At 40.7% G+C, this 20,345-nt stretch overlaps 1 protein-coding gene across 2 annotated transcripts in view; it reads left to right on the forward strand.

Annotated features, from left to right (window-relative positions):
- The window catches only part of CUBN (cubilin), a 274,189-nt gene that overhangs the window by 141,724 nt on the left and 112,120 nt on the right, over nucleotides 1-20,345 (forward strand). For both annotated transcript variants that reach the window (XM_047739399.1, XM_047739398.1), the window contains exons 32-36: nucleotides 9,137-9,296; nucleotides 11,045-11,158; nucleotides 12,824-12,934; nucleotides 14,304-14,432; nucleotides 15,429-15,561. In XM_047739399.1, the coding sequence (XP_047595355.1) occupies nucleotides 9,137-9,296; nucleotides 11,045-11,158; nucleotides 12,824-12,934; nucleotides 14,304-14,432; nucleotides 15,429-15,561 (647 nt within the window). The remainder of the gene's footprint in view (nucleotides 1-9,136; nucleotides 9,297-11,044; nucleotides 11,159-12,823; nucleotides 12,935-14,303; nucleotides 14,433-15,428; nucleotides 15,562-20,345) is intronic.

The following is a 20,345-nucleotide window of genomic DNA, read 5'->3' on the forward strand; positions in this document are numbered from 1 at the left end:
CACCTCTGTTGCTCAGCCCAAACTTTGGGGGGATTATAAAACATGCTGTGTGTTTTGCTTTTGAATTAAAATAGTTTCCTTTTACTCCAGTTTGTCATAAATTTTAACCCACACATTCAATTGGTTTATTTCCTCCCTGAGCTAAATGCAACTTTGTAAAGCCAGAAAATAGGAGAGGCAGTCGAAATGTTTTCCTACTCACTTACTCTCTAGCATGATCTGAGGGAACAGATTCCAGTTTCTGGAAAGGAAAATGCAAACATTACGAGGAAGCTAATGTTCATTTTACCCCCTCAGTCATATGCTTCGGGCTGTGAGTGCTGACGATTTCTGGGAGGTGATCACGAGTCAGTCCTTCAGCAGGAGCGTGGATCAGATCGGCAGGCAGGGCAGGGGTCTTTGGGCTCATTGCTGGATGCTTCATGGGAATCACACACTTGCTCTTCCTCTCTAAGCAAAGCGTCAGTGATTGCGTCATTTTATAGGATGGGGATCCTCGGCTTTCTTGTATCACATGTTACATTTTATAGAGTGCACTGCGGTTGTGGTTTGTCAGGATCCCGAGTTAAAGGAGACACCCATTTAGGCAGGGAAAACTTCAGGCTGCTGTGGTGACCAACGTGAGAGGTGATGAGGTCCCTCACCCAGAGAAGGCCCCGTGGAGGGGGTGGTGGGAGGGACTAGGAAAGACCTTGGAGAGAGAATTGACAGAACATAAAGATCCCCTGTATTGGGGGATATGGGAGAAGGAGGAATTAGGGGAGGGAAGATGACTTCAGTCTGAGACATTGACACTCGAGATTTGTGGCGCCATCCAAGCAGTGATGTCTGGAATGCCATGGGATGGGTAAGCCTAGAGCCTGGAGAGAGGTCTGCAGTACATTTGGAGATATTAGCCAACTAACAAATGTGTTGGAGCTCTTAAAGCAGAACCCATATCTGTTTAACGACATTCCTGTGAGGCAGCAAAAGGCCAGATTAAGTGGCATTAGTAGCCATCTGGCTTAGCTACTGCGGTACTGTCTGAGGAATAGCATAGTTTCTTCTTGTCCTTGTATGGAATCGTTCATTTACATGTCTGACTGGTACACCCTTAAATATTTTAAATATATACGGTATTTAAAAGTTCTACGTGTTCCTCATATTAAATTTCTGAAATACAGAAAGGAAGAAAAAAGAAACAATGCCACCCATAATATTGCAATATTAAGGACAGACTGTTAAACATTTGGCTGATTTCCTACACAAACATACCAATCCAAACACACACATGCATACTTACCACATGTAGACATAGATAGTTAAGGTACTACCACACATCATTTTGAATCCTACTTTTTTCACTTATCATTATTTAACATTTTCTCCTTAAAAATAATTTCTTTGGGCAGATAATCAATTATATGGACATACTGGAACTCATCTAACCACTAGCTTATTATTGATGACTTTGATTACTTCTTTTTTTTATTATAATAATGCTATGAAGAACATATTTGTATGTGAATCTTGTTCTACATATCCTATTTATTTCCTTGACATTAATTCTCTTTACCGAACACTCTGTTTTGAAATATGTTAAGTATATCGAAAAGTATAAGCTCATAATGCATGTGGAGTATACGTGAACAAAACCATTTCACTGTCCAGACTTGCCAAGTTGTAATATTTTGCCATATCTACTTCAAGTTCTTTTTTTTTTTTCCCAAAAGAAATGAATTACTCAGGAGACAGTGAAATCCTATGTGTAGCCCACACTGATACTATTCCCTATTCTTATCTTGAAGGATACCACAAATGAGAATTTGGGTTTATTATTCCTACAGCTATTTTTATACTTTTTCCGTTTTTTAATACTTTTTCTGTTTTTTAATACTTTGTCTATGTTGTAATGCAGACCTAAGGCATTCTTTTGCCGCCATACAATATTCCATTTCATGAGTATACCATGAATCACATACCGATTCTGCCATTGGGGTACATTCAAATTGTTTCCAATATTTGGCTGTTGCAATTCTCACAACTATGGACATTCTTATACAAATTTCTGAATGCAGGAATGCAAGAGTTTCCCTAGGGGAAACACGTTGAAGTCAAAGTGCTAGATTTTATTTACCCTACATTGCCAAATTCTACTAAAAACATATGTATGAGATTTCCTATAATGAATTGGAGAAACTCATCTTCGCATTCATACTATATAATTTCCACTAAACTTTCAGTACATTGTCCTATTTGACCTTTACAATGGCGAGGCAGGGAGGGATTCTCTACTTCCATTTTTAAGAGATGAAATGATAACTAGAAGCTTCTCAAGCGTCTTGGCAAGAAAACAAATACCAGAGGCCGACCCAGGTCTCAAGTCTAGGTGTCCAGACTCTAAGAACAGAATGCTTCCATGTGTCCTGACCATAAGGTCTCTGTGCTACCCACATGTTCTGAATCTAAGAGCAGCGTGCTGTCCTCTGGGCCTTACTTGTTTCGGTGGAAAATGTCACAGGGGCCAGAATCTATGCATAGTTCAGCAAAGGTTATGCAACTGAAGGGACAGGAACAGTGTGGTCTGAGCTAACCATGGATATCAACACCCATTTTTTAAAAAGATTTATTTATTTGTTTTAGCGGGGGAGGGGCAGAGGGAGTCCCAAGCAGATTCTGCACTGAGCACAGAGCCTCATGCAAAGCTCTACCCCATGACCCTGAGATCATGACCTGGGGACCTTGGGGAGGAACCTAGATTTGAAAGCACTGCCTTTCCCGAACTTGGCTGGATGCTTTTTGTTACCCCCAACTCAACTGGTACATTATAAATTCTTGAACAATTTGTAATAGTCTTACTTTCCAAAGAACTAAGGCAGAAACAAAGAAAGAAAGGGGTGGGACTCCCCCTAAGATAACTGGATCCCATGAGTGTTTCTCATGTGCCAGTGACTCCTCCCTCCATCCCGGGGAGAACCAGTTCTTTAAAGGGAAGTGAAGGTGTCACCCTGTCTTCATTTCTCCTCTTTGCACACACAGCCCAGCCCACTCAGTTAGTGTCTGCCCATCATCACGCCCTAACAACTCATGAGACCCCCCGTGACCTCCAAGTCACTAAGTTCATGAGTAATTTTTGCTCCTTTCAGTAGAGTTTTCAGTAGTTGATCAGTCCAGGTGTGGAAAAGGAGACTCAGAGATTTAGGAAACCCATTATTCTCCATAACATTTTCTGGAATTTCTGCATAGAGAAGTGAGTAGAGAAGGGAGGTGGTCACCCTGATGGCCATCTCTTGCTTCTTATAGCCCTTTGCTTTCTTTCTCTCCCATGTTAAGAGAATGTTGGAATTTATAATTTTTTTCCTTTATTTCTACAAGATACCACAAACCTGAGGTTCTTTTGTGTAGTAGATTTTGACTAAATATTTCAAGACTGGCAGGCCATTACTGCAAAGAACAGCCTAGCAGCAAAGTTCTAATGTGACCTTAGACATCCTTATCCTGAAGATTCCATTGTCCATTCCTTCCTCACTCCTTCATTTCACACCTCCTGCATTAGTTAACTATTGCTACATAACAAATTTCTTCAAGACCGAATGCCTTAGAACAACAGCACTGATACTTTCTTTGAGTTAGGAACGCCAGTGCTGCTCACCTGGCTCTTTCCTAGCTCACTCACAAGGTTGTTGGCAGGACTCAGTGGATTTGGTTCAGGGCAGACAATGAGCTGGAGGCCTCCCTCAGCTCCTTGCAGGGCAAGCCTCTCTGCTGGGTGTCTCATGGCACAATAGCTTATTCTAGAGAGGGCCAGCAAGCAAGAGAGCTGACAAGATGGAGTAACCACTCAACCTAATCGTGGAAGTGACATCCCATCTCTTTGACCCTTATTGGTTTATTAGAAGCAAGTCATTAGCCCACATTTGGGGAAAGGGAGGCAATTACACAAGGACATGAATCACTTGCAGCCAGATCAGAATATACTCACTGTCATGCCCGCTATTCATTTTACATTCCGATCCACGAGAGAGAGGAGAGTAATTTCTTAATTCTCCACCTCTCACCCCCGCAGTCCCCATTGGGTAATATCCTTGGGTTATGTGTCCTGCCCGGGCTCCAACCTCATCCATAGTGCTGGACAAATCCCCACACTCGGACCTCTTTTTGTTTGTGCTCCCATAGCTTCCTACTTTTATTCATTTCTTAAACAACTTTCTCTTTGCCTCACTTTCATAACAGAGACTGATATCTCTCGAGTACTTACTATGAGCCAGGAAGCATTGTCAGTACTTTGTATCTTTGCACTCACTTAATTCTGATGGACAATATGAGTTATCTAGTCATGTCAGTCACACGTATTTCTATCACCAGTAAGTATCCGGGAAGGCAAAAGTTCCCTCTATTTTTTCAGATTACCAGTGCTTCGGACTCTGACCCCGGAACTCTCTACATGGCATCTTAAAGGGATGCTAGTCTCATACCTGAATGGCTCCCCACCCCAGTGTCACCTTATGCTGGAGTTGATACATGTTACCTTTGAAAAAGGGTTGATATTCCCCAAATCTCCTTAAGATAGTAAAGTGTCAACTATTAAAATTCATAAACGTTCGGCTTGGTTCTAACTTCTGGGTGGAGCTTAGAGTATGGAGTATGGAGGTTTCCCTATAGCACCATCATGTCATGTGTCCTGTATACTCTGGGCTTTGGGGACAGGTCTGATGTCCTCTGCCCACCTTCCATCTTCTGTGTTCCCTCGCTGTGCTGGCAAAAAGCTGGCCCAGCCAGCGAGAAGGGCACCTGGGGGCTGTGCGTGTGGTGTGGCCCATGCCCTATGATAGACCCTCCTCCACTGCCATTTGGGCCCAGAATGTAAAAAAGCCTTCCCAGAAAGCAACCCCAATTGACCTCTTTCCCACTGTGAATAGCCTCTTTTACCCACTGTCATGCCTGCTATGCATTTATACATTCCGACCCATGAGAGAGCAGAGTGATTTCTTAACTCTGGGCTTTCCCTCATTCTTAGTCCTCTATTCTTAGAGGCTCATATACTCTTCTATATGCAATTCATTTACTCATTTGTACATTAAACATTTATTTTCTGTTATGGGCCAGGTTCTATCTACTCTTTTAACAAGTCTCCTATTTTCATGTGATAAATATGTTTGGTTTTTTGTTTTTTTTTAAGATTTATTTATTCTTTTATTTTCAAGAGAGGAAGGGGGCCTGAGCAGAGGGAGAGACTATTCAAGCAGACTCCCCACTGAGCACAGAGCCCAACGCATTTCTTATAATCACCCTGAGATCAAGACTGAGCCAAAATCAACAGTTGGTCACTTAACTGACTGTGCCACTCGGGTGCCCCAAGTTTAGGTGTTTTGAATGTGTGTGTTGGTAATCTGGAATTTTGACAAAACTCTGGATACTTTGCAAAGACGCTGATTAACTTCTCGTAGGAATTACCACTTAACCAGATATGCCTTTGTTTTTAGAGCTCCTGTGATTATAACTTTTGGGGGTGGCGATCACTTTTTCTTTTGTGGATTCAGCTTCAAAATTTTACTCTTGTCATGTAGAAAAGAGTTAATAGAAATGTACAATTTGGGGGGGTTTGTTTTTGTATATTTCTCTGACTTTTACCACTGGAGCAACAGATCAGAAAGCCAATTTTTAGGCCTAGAAAACTTTTAGCAGTAGACTTCAGTAAGAATTACATATCTATAAATTATGCGACTGTGTTATATATGTAGCCAGTAGTAATGTAATTTTCTAGTTCTGCCTTGGGAACTAAATGGAAGTAATTGCATATTGATAATTTTTATGACTTCAGAATTTTAAATAAATGGGAGCAAGGTTTCTCATATTTTTTCCCTTGTAGTTTTTTCTTATAATTTTGTTAATTAAAACTTAAATTTATTTGATATTACAAGTGTTAGGAACAGCCTCAAAGAAAAGAATTGCTATTCTAAACTGTCTAAAAACTCAATTCTTTCTTTGAAAATCCGAGGTCTTGTACATTCATTAAGTGACGATTGGTATATCTAACTGAATAACTATCACAAGCATTTTAAAGAGAAGTGACACTAATATAACATAGAATTTGGGTAGAGAAGAAACAAGTTCCTGACTCTATTCCTCACTATCTGTATGATCTTGGATGAGTGACTAACTTATATTGGATGAGACGACACTTTAATAGCTAGCACACTTGTTAAGTCTCACTTTCTTCATTAAAAAAAAAAAATCATATGGTGTTGAGAATGAGGTTAGGATGTTTGTGATGATGCTTATAAAATTACAACATGCTAATCAAATGTAGGGTGTCACTGGTATATAATTTTGATGGAGGGACATTTGGAAACCTTCTGCCTCACATTTGTTTCCTGAAAAGTAATGCCTCAGGCATATGGAGTACAGCCAAAGCCCTTTGATTCCAGGGCTGGGGTTGGGGCAGGGGGAAGCTGGGGAAACATGGAGACCCCCCTGGAAGATGGACCCGTTTGAAGAATCCCGAAGGAAGTGTCTCATTCATATGACCCTCTGAACCTTCTAGCCTTGCATTTCTCCCTGACTGTTTGGCCTTAAGAGGACTGCGGCCATTTATGATCTCCCATCCAAGTACTAACCAGGCCTGACCCTGCTTAGCTTCCAAGATCAGACGAGATCAGGCGTGTTCAGGGAGGTATGGCCGTAGACGGATTGCAGCCATTTAGAAAAGGAAGGAGCAATACCTACTTACTCACTAGGCCTCTGAATTTGGGGAGTAAAGGAGACTAGAAGAGCCTTGCTTTTGTGAGCATATGGACGTGTAAAAATCCTCAGGGTGTGTGTCGTTTCTGTTGGTGGTGCTTTTTTGGTGGCGGAGTCTATAAACCTCAGAGAACCCCAGTGTTCCACTCAAGTATAAGACATGCTATACTCAACAAACAAATCACCACGAGAGATGCAAATAGATTTATTCAGGTTGTCCTGACCAATGGTCAGTCAGTATATTCTCCAGCCTCCTAAGGCATGCTAGAAGGTATTCTTTAAAGCAAGACAGTATTGACATAACATTACTGAAATCTAAGCTGTTATATCTGTATAACCTTAGGAGAGTATAAAGCCAAGAGTAAAGATGGATTAAACCGAGTAGTAACATCTGGGAGTAGGTTGAAGTATAAATGTAGTGAGAGGTTTTGTAAGGGTGACTTAAATGTTGTCTTGAGTACTATTGATGGTGTTCAACGTGTTCAAAAGAAACAGTCATACCAGGTTGGAAACTATAATTTCACTTGGTTATGAAAGCATAAGTGAATTTTAAATCAGGTTTTTGTTGTTGTTGTTGTTTTTAAGTAAGCTCCACACCCAGACACCAGTGTGGGGCTTGAACTCACACCCTGAGGTCAAGACCTGAGCTGAGATCAAGAGTCAGACACTTAACCGACTGAGCTACCGATGTGTCCCTGAGTTTTGAATCAATTTTTTAAATTTGAATAAAAATCAGTTTTAAAGTTTTATTTATTGGTTTAAAGTTTGAACGTTAAATAAAACAGAGAAAAAGAAAAAAGAGAGAAGTGATGTTTCAGAACCATATTTATTTAGAATTCATTATTGTAACAGTTTTAAACCCTCAGTAGACAGTGAAACAGCTTAATGATGTTTGGTTCATGTTCTTACATGAACTACACTGAGCATTGCCTTCCGATCATACTTATGTGCTAAAGAGAACACTGATTATAATCATCACTAGATATTTTAAAGTAATTTGTGTGAAACATCCTCATATCAAATCCCTGAACGAACTTTCTATTTATTCCCAAGACTTTCTTATGAAATATAGATGACAATTTATCTCGAATGAAACAACCACGTCCTAACTTCGTATTTTAATTCCACTCCGGTGGTTACCAGCTGATCCATCTACCTGCTTAACTGATACCTTGCAGTAGACAATATGAAAGTTTCAGTTCTGGACTTTAGAATCTACTGTCTGGTTCAACATGACCTGCTCCCTCTTAAGAATTGTGTACGTCGGCCACACAATTTGCTCTTTATGTAGCAGTTGTCTTCATCTTAGAAATAGAAGGGATTTGGGGAGGAGAAAATGGGATCGTGTCTATGAAGGGCTGAACCAGTTTCTGGCAGATAGTAAGCCATTAATGAATGAATGGTTGACGTTATTGTTATCATCCAAAGAAAAGGAATTCACTCCCCCTACATTTACACATAAGACTGTCAGAAACTTCACAGCACACAAACTGAGCTCTGAGGACATCAGCAAGCTTCAATTTCACAAACCAGTACAGTGATTTGGGTACCTGTAATGTCAACTCTATTCCATTAACACCTGTGAAGGGTCAGCTAAGTCCCAACGTAGCACTGGGCGGACATAGAGATGAATACTTTTTTATTATTATTATTATTTAGATAATTTTCTAAGTTAGGCTTGCATCATTGTATCATTTGAAAGAATTCTGTCATTCCTCTTCCCTTTTGACCACTACTCTATGGAAAGCAAAAAGTTCCAGCAAATGTTGGGTTACTGAAAACAAACAGTTACTCCCCCTTATTTCTCATCTATGTGTTCCTATATTCATTCTTGCATCAAACATTTCATGTTGTGGGCATGGCCCTTGATGGGAGTCAGTGGGGTCAGGGGAAGGAGGGCTGGGAAAGTGATGGCATTTATAAAAATATCCAGAGATGGGGCCGCTGGGTGGCTCAGTCAGTTAAGCATCCAGCTCTTGGCTTTGGCTCAGGTGGTGATCTCAGGATCCTGAGATGGAGCCCCTAAGCTGGGCTCTGTGCTCCGAGGGGAGCCTGCTTGAAGATTCTCTCCCTCTACCCCTCCCTCCCTGCTCATTCACATGCACATCCTCTCTCTCTCTCTCTCTCAAAACATAAATAAATAAAATCTTAAGTAAATAAATAAATAAATGAAAATATGCAGGGATGTAATGGTGACTCCAGCTCAGGAACTTCCACTGGAATCCATATAGGTTCCCTGGACATGACCAATGACTCAGGTACTCTCCTGGTCCGTGAGGAGACAATGCATGAAGATCCAGTGCATGTGTTGTTTTCCCCTAGCTCACACATGTATAGATAGCCCGTGGAATATGGGTCTCAGAGATATAAATCTGAAGTTCTGAATCACTATTTTCCCTGTTGTCTTTCTTTGTAGGCCTATGATGGTTTAAGCGCCATGACTACCTGCCTTGCCCGTGTGTGTGGAAGACAGCAGCTGGCTAATCCCATCACCTCTTCAGGAAACAGCCTCTTTCTGCGATTTCAGTCTGGCCCTTCCAGACAGAGCAGGGGCTTCCGAGCCCACTTCAGGCAAGGCAAGTGCCTTGTGTATCTGTGTCTCCTTGAGGCCTCGGCCATCTGCTCTGGGGTATCCTTTGGGTGCCACAGTGAAAGGAGGCCAGGCCTCAGAAACTGGTCCCAGCTTTCTACTTGACAAGTGATAATTTAGATAGAACAAAGGAACTATCATTTGCAATTATTCCAACTGTTCATCCTTTATATTTACTCTTGTCTAACAGATGATGCTAACCTCCTTTGTGTCTGTGTATCTCTCAAGCAAGCTTTCAGAATAATACTTCAAAGTATTTTTAATACTAGAGCCGCTATAAATCAAGTGTCCAGATTCATTCAGGAGCAGATAAACTATGCTGCATTTATCCAACATTTTATGCTGGGAGGAGATACTCCATCATAAAGAGCAAGACTTGCTTGTAATGTAGAGTCAGATTCTATCCCTTGAGGTTGAGGTGCCCTCATTTCTGAACCCTGCCCTCGTCCACCTGAGGAATCAGTGTTGTTTTCCATTGGTCTCATTTTTAAATCACTGCCTCTCAGCTCATCCTTTTCACCCATCCACCTTTTTACCCATTGCCTTTCATCTGGCTGTTCTTGGAGACGGACCCTTCATCCCACTGTCAGAGATGGAACCCAGAGTGGGAGGAGTTGTTAGTCTGCCTCAGTGTGCCTCTTAAGTTTTACTCAGCTGGCCCTTGGCATTTCAAATAAGTTGGTTCATTTTGTTACTTAGTCTATTTGGGGCTTGCTTGTATCCTATAACAAAGAGTCCTGCCTAGGGATGGTTTCTGGATCGAGGTGTCCCAAAGATTCATTGTAGACTTTGGAGCAAGACTGAATGCATAAATTAATCACTCCCTGAAGCAAACAATAGTTTCGGAACACATTTCCTTTTTTCATTTAATTAATGACTTATGGTTTGCTTCATAGTAAACAATGTCCCCAGTAGGTCTCTACGGATTATTATAAAGCTTCCTCCAACTCACCCACCCTTTCCCCATCTTCCTCCGAAATCAGCTCACAAAAGCCCCGTTGTGGTCATGCCCTTGAGTGCTCCATTGATCTGTCCTGCCTCCGCACTGCCTAGGGAACCAGCCCCAGTTCCTTCAGATGTTACCTGAGGGCCCTGGAACCTGCCCCAGTCTTTTTTCCAGCATCACTTCCAACAGCCCTCAAGAGCGCCACCCTTCAGCCAAGTCTGTATAGTTGCAGGCCTGACTCTGTGTCTTAGCTCAGGCCTCTGGCTCTCTGGACTAGTCTTCCCCAGCCCCAATTCCTCTCTCCTACCGTGTCATCCATGAGACACCCCTTATTCTCTTCAGCTGGCCAAGGACCCTCCTTTCTGCACTGCCGCAAAGCTTTGTGCTTCTCGGATAACACATAGGCATCCTTATGCAGTCTTGTTCAATTGACTATTTATTTTCCTTAAAAAAAAAAAAAGAAGTTGTTCATAAAGAGGTTATCCCTATACCAGTAATTTATGAGTGGGCAGAGTAAGTGAATCAATAATAGGGTTTTGTTGGAATGATTCAGGCAATTCATAGCCATTTAATCTTGTTCTCTGCCACTCCCCACTTCCTGTAATTGAAGAATATTGTTATAAACGTACAGTGCATTTCTACTTTATCATGGTCCATGTGCAGAGTACTTCCTTGGTGTGCATTTCAGAAATGGGAGAAAACCATTTGTGTGTTCCTCATTAAATCATTGTTTTGTACAGTCTGTAGAAATCAAAAGTACCTGACCTGTGTGTTTGTGCATTTCTCAGCCTGTGGAAGCTACATCCTCACCAGCTCCTTTGATACCATATCCTCTCCATTGTTCCCCGCCAAGTATCCAAACAATCAGAACTGCAGCTGGATAATTCAAGCTCAGTCTCCGTGTAAGTAACAAAAATAAAAAAGAAAAGAGATCCGGGATGGATGGTGTCTGTGGGAAAGTCTGTCTCTGACTAATGTTCTTATCACCTCCGTGGTAACAATTGGTGGTCTTCCTCTTCATTTTACGGAAGTCCCCATTCCTGATGTGCGCGAGAACAAGCATTTCCTAATTGGATCGCAAAGTAATTTTTACTGTCTATTCTTAATCAAAAAAAGTTAGGGTTCAAGGCCTAACAAAGGGGGGGAAAACATCCCCTATGCCCTTGCTGTATTGACAGGCATGAGAAATTGGGGGTAAGCAGAAATAATTGATAAATTATTTTTGACCTCTGTGACTTCAGTGTAGTGGACTCTCGAGACAGTTGTGAAATGGCCAAATGAATACTAAGAACCACAGACTGAAAAATTGTTAACTCAGGGTTTGGGAATGCAGTGCCATGAGCATTACTGAACGTCCGTCAAAGTGGAAGCTCATTGTAAAATCTGGTCTCTGGTGTATGCAAGTATAAAAAACAATTCTAGTACGGGCCTGGAAGAAACATTTCATAAGTGCTTACATTATTTTCTTTTAAAAAGTTATAGAATCTTATTTTTTGGCCTGGTAATAACCTGGTAGAAAGTGTTACTGTCCACACTTTCAAGACAGGGAAAATGAGGGGACCCCGAAGGACTCAGAGCAAAATGCCTTGCCCAGAGGGTGACCCTGGGGTCTCATGAATCCTGTTTCAGAGGAGACCTGCCTTTCCTTGAGTTGTTCAGGAAAAATTTATGATTTCAGACATCATGTAGGAAAGGCATTCCTTTGCTCTCTAATTACAGTGACCTTTGTGACAATAAGCAAATCACTTAAGCTAATGAGACCCCATTAGCTCATCTAAAAAATGAAGAATTTGACTGAAATATTCTTTACCAGTTCTTCTGGGGATGTTAAGAGTTAACAAAAGAATGTCTTTATTGACATGCATATGATCTGGGGGGTCGGTGAAATAATCCTCAGCCTAAGAAAGTTGCCAGAAACTAAGCCTTCAATAAAGAAGTCCCCCACCTTGAGCTGAGCAGTTTTGCATGTAAGGATAATTTCTAATGAGTTGTAAAGCATTGAGATGAAAGATCTCACTGGTTCAAAGACATTACTAGGGAAAGATCCTATTCGGAAGATTAGGGATCCTGGAAGAATAGCAAAAGGAAAAAAACGCACCCAGGCACTTACCATTCTGCAAGGAATTCAAAGCTTTCTTTATAAATGACTCCAAACCTCTAGGGCCCCTGGCTTTGGCCTTCAAATGAAATGAAGAGATCCAGGCACTGCATGCCTGGGAGTCAGGAGGGCCTCATTTGCAAGTCAGCAAACGAATCTATTGAGAAAAATGCTTCCTAGAGGAACCCAGCAATGACTGATTTTAGAAAAGGTGTTAAGACCACCTATTCCAACAAGACACTCCCCGTGGGTCTCCGTGGAAGCAACATCCCCAAGGACCCTCTTATTTACCACTATCAGCTTTTCAAACTCCACAGGCATTTTCAAAAAACTTGACTCTTCAGAGGAACCAAAGGCAATGATGCTTCCCTGCCGGAGAACGCGCACCATGAATGATTTGAGGTAAAATCTCTCTTCCTGGATGTTTTGTTTGCCTGTACTTTACTAGTCTCCTCTCCTTTTCCTACAGTCAACCACATTACGCTCTCCTTTGACCACTTTCGACTTGAAAGCAGCACAACGTGTTCACAAGACTTTATAGAAATTTTGGACGGCGATCACGATGACGCACCCCTCCGAGGTATGCGGTGCTCACTCCTTGGCATCTGTGGCCCTGGCTGGGTTTCATTTGTAGACTGACATGTGCATAGGCTGTTGTTCAAAGTTAGAGCGTGTCCAGTAGATACCCAGGTCCGTAATAAGCCAAGTAAAAATAATCAGAGGGTAGGAAAGCAGGATTTAATGTGGGGTTCGAGAAACACAGCTTGTCCATCTTCAAGGACATGAATGGTTTATATATTTGTCTTTTAATTTAATTTAAAAGTTGCAGCTGCTTCAGATAGCAGTGAAACGCCATCCATTCTGGCATTCAGTAGCCTTCTGTGAGAAATTTCTTTTACTATATGACCAGTTTTTATATTCAGATTGAGTGTTTCTTCTGGTTTTGTCCTCAGTAGAAGCAATAGAGGACTCAGGGAATGAATGCCTGTGTGAATGAATGAATGGCTGGATGGAGCAATAAATAAACAAAACAAAAAATAAAGCAGCAAGCCCATGCACTGGAATTCTGATCGTGGGGCATCCCCGTAAAATTAAAGATCACCGCTATCTAGTTTCTGAAATACCTTTAAGTAAAACGCTCTCAGATTATTTAGACTTCCTCATGAGTGACTCATATTTGAACTTCCTCATACAAGTTTCTTATCCTGCACAAGCTCTGCCAGAGGAGGGACTTTTGTTTTGCTCTTTGTTTTATTCCCAAAGCCCAGAACAGTGCCTGAGACAATAGTGGGCACTTGAATACTTTCTGGTCTATGCACTTCTGGTTGTATGGCTTGACATACTTATCTGTGAGCACTTGACCAAGAATGAGGGTTTATTATTTAACAAACACTTCCTTAGGCACTTAACCTGTGCTGGGTGCTATTCTAAGAACTTTATAAATAGTAACCCCATTAACCCTCATACCCTTATGGTAGAGGTCTCGTTATTATTGATAGTCTCTTTTCTCAATGGGGGAAACTGAGGCACAGAGAACTTAGGTGACTTGTTCCAGGTCCTGCAGCTAGCAAATGGCTGAGCTAGGAGTTGAACCCCTGTATTCTGGCTCCAGCATCCACACTTTTTGGGGGGTGCTATAATACTCTGCTTTAAGTAGTAGTGCATTTCTTTGTGCAGGACCTACTGTGCTGGAGACTTTAGCAATAGTTGCCTTCGGAGCCTGGTATCTACATTTTTCTTATCTCCCTCTAATGCTCTTTATCATGGTTATAAATCATCTCTCCTATGCTTGTATTTATAGTGTAATTCTCAGGCATTGTCTTAAACACTCACCCTGATTTAAATTCTCAGAATAGTGATTTCTTCTTCTTGCTTTGTTCTCTCATGGTTATAAGAAATAACAGCCTGTGCCATGTCATGTCCATTCTCCTTGTCATGATCTCATTTAGGCCGCTACTGTGGCACGTCCATGCCCCATCCCATCACTTCCTTCAGCAGTGCTCTGACGCTGAGATTTGTCTCTGACTCTACACTGAATTCCGAAGGTTTCCATGCTACATACACTGCATCCTCATCAGGTAAGAGCAGGTAGCAGATGGTGCTACCAGGTTAAGGGAAACATGGTAGACATCCTTGGTTTGTCGCTTGGGACTGTTACACCTTCAGAATTGGGAGCTAGTCTCCTGAGATCACCTCCATGACCAACTTTAGTGTCTTCCAATTTAGATTCACCTACTCATTGTGAATTCTAACAGTAGTAAACTGTACCTCATCTTCCTTTTCCCTTCATCCACTGATGGAGGCTTGGGGTATGTACACACCTTGGCTATTGGTGACTCATGCTGCTAGTAGTTGAGCTCTGGAAGGAGGGAGCACTGGTTCAGATGATCATGGAATGACGGTGGTCTCTTTGATGATGTGTCTGTTAAGACAGCCCCTGACCAATAGTGTCTATTGACATCTCTTATGAGTGGATAGTTGATACTCTCCCATCTCCCTGGCCTCCCACCTCCCTTGCTCGGTGCTGTCACCGATGACAGGATGGATAGTGATGGTGGCATGTAGGCAGGAAGGGAAAGAGGAGCCACCCAGTGCTGGCTCTGCCAGCCAGGGGTGTGCTCTTGGTCCACTGCTGGCTTCCTTGTTATTAGCAATTAAAAGCACAGGACATCTAGAAGATTTGTGTGTGCATATCAGTGTTCTCTTGAGAGGGAAAAGCTGGAATACTGCCTTCTGCTTGAGGCCAGCACTGAAAATTATCTTGGGGAGAAATACTGAATGGTTGTGGAATTAAAATATGCATTTTATTATATGGAGTTATAGTTCACGGCGAGAAAAAGCTTTTAGAAGAGAAACTAAAGAGGTTCCTTCTGATCCTATGGCTTACAGTTTTCAGTCTTCAGAATCTTTTCCTGATGATATATGACAGGGCTTTTTTTTTTCCTTAATTGGAAAAGGAAATAGGATACCCTTGATGCTGCTAACAGCTCCAATTGTGTTCTTTCTCCTTCATCTTACGGTATCTTGCATTTGATCTTTGCTCTGGCACTCACTTTGTCTCTCTTTTCTTCCAGCTTGTGGTGGAACCTTCCACATGGCTGAAGGCATCTTCAACAGCCCTGGCTACCCGGAAGTTTATCCCTCTAATTTGGAATGTGTCTGGAACATTGTCAGTTCTCCTGGCAACCGGCTCCAGCTGTCTTTTATGTAAATCCTTTTTTTTTTTTTTTAATGGTGTATTGTTTCAGTGTGAATGAGTCTGCAGGAAGGAAGCATGGTTACTAATAGAAGAGACAGCTAACAGCATGTGTGTCCAAGCAACTGTTAGAGAACATGGTGGGAACCTTAGGAAGTCTGTTTCCAAATTTCCTCTGTTTAGTCATAGTTTGGGTTATAAATGGCATTAAAATTCTCTTGAGAATGGTTCTAGATCCCTGCCTAACATTATGAGAAAGATATGCCTATGCTATTGGTACATTAATTTGTGGCACGTTTATTTTCAGAGAACAGGAATTGTGTCTTTTTTTTTGAATTATACACATTTAGAGTCTTCCAGAGAAATACTAACATTCTTTCTTCCAGCAAAAATCCCCATCATATCCCTAACCCCAATCCACCTTACTGTCTGCTCTACTTCCATAACAATGATCTTGGAAGTTTATAGGAGCTTAATGGTTGGTTTGTAAAATCACTGGTCTGTTCCTAATTGAACTGTAAGACTTTTTGAATATGGTCTCTGGATATGGAAGCAATAGTAGAAACCTGACATGTTCAGAGTGGTCTAGAATAAATATTAACAACAATAATGTGTTTTTTGAAAAGTAGGTAGTGAAAAGCACGTGGTAAGTGACATGAGCCTTTCTGATCAATCAGTAGAAAGGTTGCCTGTGACATGCTGTGCTGGTAGGAGACACTTAACAAATATGGAGTGAAATGATTTTGGTATTTAAGTTGCCATTTTAAGATAAAAGTTACTTATTATAGCAAATCACATATTGTTGGGCTTCATTTTGGATTCCATTTTCATTTTTGAAGGAATAGGATAAATAACTTATAACCACTGAGAGAAGAGGATTATTTTGAGGACACTGGCCTGTTTATTCAAAAAAACGTCTTGCTCCTTCTCCTAGACATGCCATTCTGTGCATCAAGAAAGGATTTTATTTTTATTTATTTACCTAAGAAAGGATTTTACAAATGAAAGAATAGTCCCATTCGTGGACCCCGCTCAAACATGTGAAGTTGATTTCTTTCAGTCTATCAATCAGACGGTGCCTCTTCAGGGTACAAGTGGCATTGTGTGAACACAAAGACACTCTCTGAGTGCCTGAGAGGCAAGGAGAGGTTAAGCTGCCACATGGGAAAAGTTTCTGTTTGCCTTTGTCTTTACTAAAAGCTCAAAGTTCTATATGGGAAGAAATCTGTGCATGTAAGTTTTACCTGATATAAATGTCTTCCTTTATCCAACAAATATTTTTACTCACACAGTCAGCACAACGGTACCGACAGACTGACAGACTATGTGTGCTCGCATAGTCAGCACATGACACTCCCAGGCCAGATGCTTTATATATAAAGATGAATAAAACAGGGCGCCTGGGTGGCTCAGTGGGTTAAGCCGCTGCCTTCGGCTCAGGTCATGATCTCAGGGTCCTGGGATCGAGTCCCGCATCAGGCTCTCTGCTCAGCAGGGAGCCTGCTTCCCTCTCTCTCTCTCTCTGCCTGCCTCTCTGTCTACTTGTGATCTCTCTCTGTCAAATAAATAAATAAATAAAAACTTTAAAAAAAAAAAAAGATGAATAAAACAGGATTATTGTTCTTATGATAAAGTTCAAAGTCCTTCACGTGGCTTACTGGGCCTCACAACTGCCAAATAACAAGGCTTCTGTCTTGGTCTTTTTCCTTTTAGTCTCTACCACATTCACATTGTTGATGAATCTGATGTTCAGTGGGTGACAGGAACGGGAACAGGTACAGGGAAGGTTTAAGGCAGACATCCCATTTCTTGACGAGTTATGGATAAGTTAGTGCCAAGAAGCTGTTTATTTGAAACCTAAAGAGATTCATTCCATCTATAGGAGATGATCATATACATTTAAGGGCCAACATTAGAGTTTAGGATATCAGATGTAAAACATACAGCACAAGGTTGATGCATACCAGATGGTCAGTGAATGGTAAATTATCTCACTCTGCTGTTTCTAAAATATCTTGTGTGGAAGTTCACGGTTAAATCCAATGGGTGATGCTGAGCTCTTTCTAGAAGATAGGAGATAACCACAAAAAGTTAGTTTCGTTCATTTTACTGCTTCATGGACCCTAAGTCCTAATTATTATATAGACAAATCTTAACAACTCAGCTTTTTCCTTTCTTGTCCATAAGAAGTTAACTTTGATTATTTTGTGTTACTTGCTTGACTTTTATTTTTAAAATAAATTTTGTAGAAAGCAAGATGTTGCTCTTTATGTAGAGGATAATGAGAAGGGCTTTATGACAAGGTCTCTGAGTTATTTCTGCCCTGGTCTAAACTGTATCCAGATGGGTGCTTGGAAACAATCCCCTGTGTTGTATGAGAAGCATATGGAACACGTCAAGTTCAAAACCACGGGGCTTGGACCGTGGACACTGTGGTGAAATTGAATAAGGAGAAAAACTGGAAAAATTATGGTTGAATCTGTAACAAAAAGGAGGGGGAGAGAAATAGAATCTAAAAAGGAGTTTTTTGTAAAATAGATATTTAAAGGGATTAACAGAAAATATATTTTATGCTTGCAGAGTGCTTTTCAAAAGTGATTGATCTTGGTTCAAGAATCAAAATGAGATAATGAGAAACAGTGATTGTACTATTTTTATTCCACATCGTATTTTTACTAACAGATCTCAGCCAAAGTATTTGGAAAGAGGGTAGATTTGCTTATAAAATGTACTGGCCTAAAACAAAGACTTCCAAGAAAACGATAAGCTTTTTTAAAAGTTTAATTTGATTCTTGTAAATATCATCCTACCCTCATTTCTAATAAAATGTCTTTTCTGTGATTTGTCACTGGATTATACCAGTGTGGTACTCAAACAGAAAAGACCTTCACTTAGTAATATTCTGGACCATTGGACCAAACTTAAATGTACATATAGATCATGTAGGATCTTGCTAAACCCTACATTCCGATTTAGTTGTTTGGTGGGTCCTGATTCTTCATTTAAACAAGTTCTGCAGGACCATGTATTATACTTTGAGAAAAAAGTTTAGATTTGATTTCCTGTAAATCACTTGCAGAGGCAAATGATCTCTTTTTCTTCCCTTCCTACTTTCTGAGAAACAGCAAAAAACAAAGCAAAGCAATTTTAGCATATTTCACTTTATTGATAATGTTATGGATAATGAAACATCCTGAATTTAAGTGCTAAACGTGGCAGTCATCCTAAAGATGGATTCAGAACAATTGCTTGTCAGAAATGGTTGTTCAGGGACGCCTGAGTGGCTCAGTGGGTTCAGCCGCTGCCTTTGGCTCAGGTCATGATCCTTGGGTCCTGGGATTGAGTCCCACATCGGGCTTCTTGTTCAGTGGGGAGTCTGCTTCTCTTTTTGCCTCTGCTTGCCACTCTGCCTGCTTGTGTACTCTCTCTCTCTGACAAATAAATAAATAAAATCTTAGAAAAGAAATGGTTGTTGACAGAAACTTTGTCTTATAAAGAGTAAATTGTTAAGGAAGACAATGGGGGTAAGGACAAATGGATAGTCTGCTTAGCTTGACGTGGATTTTTTCCTGATTTCTTCTGCGACTCAGTTTCTGATCATAGCTTGCTGCTAAACCTGTGTCTAAAATATCGATACAGATGATCTATATTGTAGTAACTCAGCTTGATGGAATCATGAGAGCCACAGACTCACTGTCTGGCTAGAGACCTACCAGTGCTACTATCTGGCCTGAGAAGCAAGGGTGGAGAAAGTCTGACCTGTTTGTTCCAGCCCTCTAATTGGTAGTGAATGCTTGGAGGTGTGCCTGATATGTTCGTCCCATAAAAGGCTTAGAGGTACCAGAACCTCCAAGTTGGTGGTCTGTCATCCTAATCCGTTAGCTGAGATGGAGCCCCAGGAGAGCACTCTACTTACTATCATGTGAAATCTCGCAAAACACAATATTGAACATTGACTGAAACATTTTCTATTCTTGAAACATTTTACCCCCCTTTCTGACAGTTTCTTCTCTATAGTCTTTCTAGGTCATTCTTTCTTCTTTTTATCTTGTCTTGCCTCTTCTCAGCAAAAACTCCCTCCAATTACTTCTGAAAAAAGAATAATTTGTATATACTTTCTCTACATTTTTTTAACCATTACATTACCTTTTTCTTTAAAAATTAATTTTAAATTAATAAAATGTTACAGGGCAGTGAAAGCCCCCCTTACTTGTTCATCACGGAATTAACTTGTATCTTGAATTGTATGTGTATCTCTTCTATACATGTTTTTATAATTTTACTATATATGCTATATTATATGTGTATAATATGTGTAGGAACTATATATCTGTATATCTATATATCTCCATACACACTACATAGTATTGCTTTCTGTAAATGGAGTCATACTTATGGATTGGGCAGGAATTACATTGAATTTATACATTCATTTTTTTCCATTTTATTTTATTTCTTTTCAGTTTTCCAAAATTCATTGTTTATGTACCACACCCAGTGCTCCATGTAATACATGCCCTCCATAATACCTACCACCAGCCTCACCCAACCCCCGCCCCCTTCCCCTCCAAAACCCTCAGGAGAAGTGATGGGGTAAATCAGAAGGGGAGACAAACTATACATTCATTTTTAGAAGGATCTTTATTGGCTCTTCATATTCTTGAATTTGGAATATCTCTGCATTCCCTTTTGTCTTCTTTTATGCCATTTGTTAAACTTTCACATTTTAAAAATATAGGTCTTATAGCTAGACACCTTTTTTTGATTGCTGCTATTGAAAATGGCATCCATTTTA

This window comes from Lutra lutra, chromosome 8 (genome assembly GCF_902655055.1).
Source record: "Lutra lutra chromosome 8, mLutLut1.2, whole genome shotgun sequence".
Classification (NCBI taxonomy): Eukaryota; Metazoa; Chordata; class Mammalia; order Carnivora; family Mustelidae; genus Lutra; species Lutra lutra.